Raw genomic sequence first — 5,824 nt, forward strand, 5'->3', positions numbered from 1 at the left:
CTCGATAACCGATTTTACAAGTACGGTGAAGAGAGATTTGCCCTGCCGTGGGTTGTCGATAGGAAACTAAAATTCCTCCTTAATGCCAGTAAGTGATATTTAAGACTTGCGTTCAAGTTATTTCAAATACTTTCTTTCGAAAAACCCCCAGTATAGTGCTAAACAATTTAGGAGTACATTTCTTTAAAGCATTTAATCTGCCACTCGCTCCTTGGCAGCCGATGAAGGAAGATCCCTGGCTGTTATTTGGCCTAAAAACCGAGAAGCGGGTTAGAGGACTGTCTTTCAGAAACTTATGGTCTTATTGTGGTGTAATTGTTGTTGACAGTGTTGACGATTTATCTCACTGGGCCTCAGATTGCGGTCGCGATCTTGCAGTCCTTACTTGTCCTTATAAATGTTGGCGGGAACTTTCTCGTTTGTTACATTATCTTGAAGAACCAGGACATGAGGTATGTCATGGACTATGCTCTTTCCACGGGCGAATAATATTAAACTAACAATACAGACAGCTGGCTGCCCCAGGCACGAATTAATCATTACCTGTGAATCAACCATATTTTCGGTTTATTATTATTATTATCATTATCATTATTATTATTATCTAATATTATATTACAATTATATCAATGCATGTACAGCTTCATAGAATTTTCTCCGAATAAATGAAATTCTATGTCAAAAATTTTATGTACAAGGAATGACAAACCAGTTTCTTTGTGCTGATCTTCAAACAGGACGCCTGTTAATTTCCTCCTAGTCAACCTTGCCGTGGCAGACATGGTTGTGGCCATATTTTTAACACCGCAGCTCCTGTCTTTCCACATCAGTTTCACTCATCCAGATGGGTTGATTGGTACAGTGTTGTGCAAACTTCTGACCACCGCAAACTTCACCTACGTTGGGGCTGGAGCATCAGTTTTTACTTTGATTTGCATATCGGTGGAACGTTACTTTAATGTGTTGTATCCTCATGGAGCCAAACGCAAGCTAACCAAGCGCAAACTCAAGGTACGGTATATAATTTGTAACGGGGGGTGACAACTCTAACAAAGGCTGTTTGGGCAGTTCTATGAATAACTTTATGTCCTCCCGGAAATTTCGTCGACCCTCCCGAATTTTTCGGTGGCATTCCCCATAAATGTTTAACTTCCCAAAATTGTTTTAACAATTAAAATTAAAATTTTAATTAGAAGCTTCTTGTTGATTATCTAACCTTAGTTATTTTTTCGTTAGAGGGTATCATGTTAACACAGAAAGACCGTCAAACTTTTTAAGTATATATAAATCGTTTTTTTTTTTTTATTTTTAATCACCGACGAATCAGGCGAGCGCTGAAGGGGCCAACCACTAGGGGGGTCTGGGGGCATGCTCCCCCAGAAAATTTTGAAATCTTGGTGCTCTGAAACGCCGTTTCTAGTGTTCTGAGAGGACAAATTCTGTCCAAAATGTTCTCTAAATCAATTGTCTTTTTATGCTTATTTTTATTGGCGTGACTTAGCGTAGAAGTAGTCGATTTTATTTTATACAAGTTGTGCGGTTTTTGAAATTGCTCTGGAAATCACTTTCAGCTAAGTATAGTCTGTGTGGTGTCATTGTATGAGTATCATAAGAATTCATTTGAAAATTTCAGAACTGTCGAAATCTGGAATTTTCCTATGCCGAACGCATATTGATCAGGATTCGGGATTTTTGAGTAAAATCGGAAGGACCCCGACGAGATTAGGATGATTAAAGAGTCTTCACAGACATACTATTTTTTATGGCCTCATGTGCGTTTAACAAGGTTAAATGAGTTTCGTTTTTTTCTTACGTACTTCTAACATACTTTTTTCAAGTTTTCCAGTATGCAATCAGTGGAATGTGCTCTTAAAACTCGTTAACATGCAGCGTAAAAATACCCCTGAACTAATGAATGATAGGATCTGGTGTGAACTGATAGTATGTGCCTTGCACCGACCCTTGCACCGGTACGGTTCGTGTGTCAATCCGCTGGGGATTGCACGTGGTCAATCGCACTATATTAGTTGGAAACGTTGCTGATTAAGCCGTTTTCAATTGTCAAAATACAAGGAATACAGCGTATCGGCACAGGGTGCATATCACTGTATACATATTGTTTGATAACATGTAATATCAAATCCTTGTTCAATGTCCCGAAAATATCTCATATTTCCCGAAAAATTTCCCAGGTTTCCCGATTCCCGGCAAAATCTCCAGATTCCCGGAATAAATTTGTTTTTCTCCCGAAACAGCCCTTGTTAGAGCTGTCACCCCCCGTATTTGTAAAACCTGAAATGCCCTAGTATCTCATAAAAGCCCCTTGGAAATTATAATTGGGTTTTAAATGCCCTGTCCAATAATTGTCCCAACTGTAAAAAATGCCCACTTCCCCCTGAAATGTTTGGAAAGCAACTGCAAAACCAGATGAGTTCCCAAGAAGCATCACAGATTTAAACATTGATGAGGTTGATGAAGGCAACTTAGTTCTGATTGAAGATGATTTGAACATTGACATTAAAAGCTTATAAAATTACCCTTTTTAATCTTTTAATTTTCGTACACGTTCCACAGTTACTTTAGTATATTTCTAAAAGTTAAATATAGGCCTCTCTGATATTAAGCGCCTATCGTTGACTGAGGAATTGATACTTCTGCATGTCTAAAGAGTGAAAATAGGCACCAAATCAAAGTGAGATGTCACAACACTGGCACTAATAATGTCCACGTTTGCACGCAGCTACAAGACTTATTATAGTGTGTTTGCGAAAAACCAGCGATTTTTCGAGTTTATTGTAAAATTTGCGATTTCTGGCATGGTTGGAGATTTTTCGAGTTTACTTTAAAATCCGTGATTATGTGCAAATGTTCTTTATTTTTACATGTATAAAGCCAGTTGAGAATTTTACAAACGTTGCGAAACTTCTTTGTCATGTTATGATCAATTAAGTCGAATGGTCCGAATGCTGCATGCATGTCCGATCAAGACCCGAATGCTCTCGAACAATAAGCTTTTATAGCACAAACGTGTTTACACGTGTTTGCACTTCCCTCCCCTCCCTAACCTTTATGACGTCCTAGCTAAGCTTTGAACACTGCTAGTTACAGAATAATTAAGCCATGGTGACCACAATCATGTGTGGTCATCACCTTGTCACTAACTGAGCTCACCTTGTGGGTGGCTCCTCTAAAATGTTCTATAATACAATTGGTCTAGAATTTAATGGAGCCGAAAACAATGGTGGAATTGCACACATTTTAAGCACCCTACTGAAGAACAGTTACGACCTATAGATATTTCGAGCAACAACAATTTGCTGTCTGTCCTCTTTGAATGTTTTTCTTTTCATGATATGTTTTCCCAGGTGCTTGTACCTTGTTCCTGGATCTTTGGAGTGAGTTTGAAAGTCCCAGCTTTCTTGTCTTACGTCTATGTCAAGGAAGTTGGTGGTTGCGTTTATTTGCTTACAGAAGAATGGATGGGAAAACTTCTCAGTATGTCTTGGTTTATATTTTTGGGATTCCTTCCTGTCGTGGTTATGACTGCCTTGTATTCCCGAGTCGTTTACGCTTTGTGGTTCAAAGGCTCAGACAACGCTGGAAACAATTCACAACAGGTTGGAAAAATCTTACCCTACGAATACAGCTGTTTCTCTTTTCTCCTCGCCGCTAGGGACGTTTCGCCAGGAGGAACGTGTGCGTCTCAGCGACAGAAATTCCATACTGATGACGTATAATCTGTCGCGAATCTGGTCAGGAACTCTAATTGGTCGACGTAGTAGTTATATTGTTTTCCTACTGTTTACGAATTGACAGACAAAAGACAAAAGACCACAAAGGTCAAATGTAAACGTGATGAATCTACTACAAAAAGGGTCAATATTCCTGGAATTTATTCTTCTCTAGGAAAAGCATACGAGTTTTGCTGGAGCTCGTTCGCAGAAGGACACAAGACTTTACCATAATCGACCAGGAGAAATATAAAATTTAACAAATTTACATTTGAAGCCCTGTGACCAAACTAATCATGTAAATATTGATTTAAGTCATCAGCAAGGAATTTCTGTTGCTGAGGTGCAGACGTCCCTCCTGGCGAAAAGTCCCTGGCGGCGAGAAGCAAGAAAAGACGGCTGTATTCGCAGGCTAGAAAAATCTATACACAATAAAGTCCAAATGTTATTAGTTGAACCTGCTTTCAGTCAGCAGACACCCTCTTTTAAACCATTTCCACTCTGAGCTATTCATTTTACATGTCATTATGTCCGTTAACAATAAATTCCCGTCCAAAAGTAATATCTCCTTTGGTTTGAAAACAGATGCTTGACCCGGACTGGCCTCGAGTGATGTAAAATTTTCCTCTTAAATGCTCCTACAAAATAATCTTGCTTGGTAAACAAAGTTTTTGGGCCCGACCCGCCAAGCGCTTTTACATCTTGCTCTTTCACACAGCCGCCAAGGTCGACAAGGTCTTGCTGCCTTTGCCTTGTTTTCATGCCTGAAAGTGCAGTAGCCCTGCGTTTTTTGTTAAGTCGTCCTCAGAAAACATGACACCTTTGTAAAGGAAACATTGACTTAAGAAGTGCTATTAGTCCTTAAAATATGGCCAAATGACAATGAAATATGGTTGCCTCATGAGAGATAAGATGATTTTAAGTCATGGTTTTGAAAAACCGAATTTCCGTTTTCATCCGTCCAAACGCCTTTTCTACTCCGAGGATCCAATTGAATTAAACCTCAATGTTTCCCTCAGCTGGAAAATGAAATGAAATGTTTTCCTCTCAAGTGTTTTAAGCACGTATAAAGATATGTGGTGCAAAGTGTCTGAACACAGCATCAATTTGGGTTGGTGCCTGCGCTAGTACTCGAGAACCAAGTCTGAACACAGCTTGAAAGCATAAATTGGTTGATTTTCTTTTGTGACCAGCGTTGTGACCTGTGTTTAGAGACCTGTGTTTATGAACGGAAAAATAAAACGGCTTATCAATCGGTGATACACTATCGGGTATCAACTGTCTGAACACAGCACCAATTTGTACTGGTACTTGCTATAGTGATATAGGGAAACAATTGTGAACTCAGCCAAAAACATAAATACATTGATCCTCTTTTCTTGGTAGGGTGTGATGAGGGTTCGGAAGCGAGTCACCTTGATGGTCTTCATTGTCAGCATCATCTTTGGGGTTTGCTGGGGGACAAACACAGTTGGCTACCTCATGGTCGATTTTTTTCCCTCGCACAAATTCCATACAATAGAAGCAAGCAACACAATAGTCTTGTTGAATTCAGCCATCAACCCGATTATATATGCCTTGGTCAACGAGCGATTTAAGGAAAAGTTCAAGGCAATGCTTTGCTGCAGGCGGCAAAGAGTAAGGGTTCATCCAGGTGGAGAATCTCATGGGATCGAAAATAATACCAACCCCACTGATGCTAAAATAGAAACAGGAAGAAACTAAGAAAAATTACCTTATTTTTTTTTCTCAGCTAATTAAGCCTTTCACTTCCCTGGCAGCAAAATCAACACTGCCGCCGGAAAGAACTGCTAAGTAACTTTAATTTGAATGGTCACACTTTAGGGTTTCGACCACAGAGTTGAAAGTTAGAAGTACTCTGTACAGCTAAATAAGCATGCGATGGTTCTGCTCGGTAGATTCACGGTAACAAAAAAGGGTGAAAAAAAATGCTCGTCCCTCATACACTTGGGGCCTGCTGTTACTACCTGGTAGTTTCTGGTTTTACTAATTCCTTTGAAGTTTTTTGGACTTAATTGCATTGTTAACGTTGTGACCATACCAACGGATATATATTTGCCAAATTACTTTTA

General features: G+C 39.4%; 1 protein-coding gene across 1 annotated transcript; it reads left to right on the plus strand.

The window, feature by feature from the left end:
* The first annotated feature begins 780 nt into the window (after nucleotides 1-780).
* Nucleotides 781-5,456, plus strand: LOC140945403 (QRFP-like peptide receptor). Its single transcript, XM_073394436.1, has 3 exons — nucleotides 781-1,011; nucleotides 3,366-3,617; nucleotides 5,118-5,456. Exons 1-3 carry the CDS (start codon nucleotides 781-783, stop codon nucleotides 5,454-5,456), a joined length of 822 nt encoding a protein of 273 aa, XP_073250537.1.
* Nucleotides 5,457-5,824: the final 368 nt, after the last annotated feature.

Source organism: Porites lutea, chromosome 8, assembly GCF_958299795.1.
Source record: "Porites lutea chromosome 8, jaPorLute2.1, whole genome shotgun sequence".
Lineage (NCBI taxonomy): Eukaryota > Metazoa > Cnidaria > Anthozoa > Scleractinia > Poritidae > Porites > Porites lutea.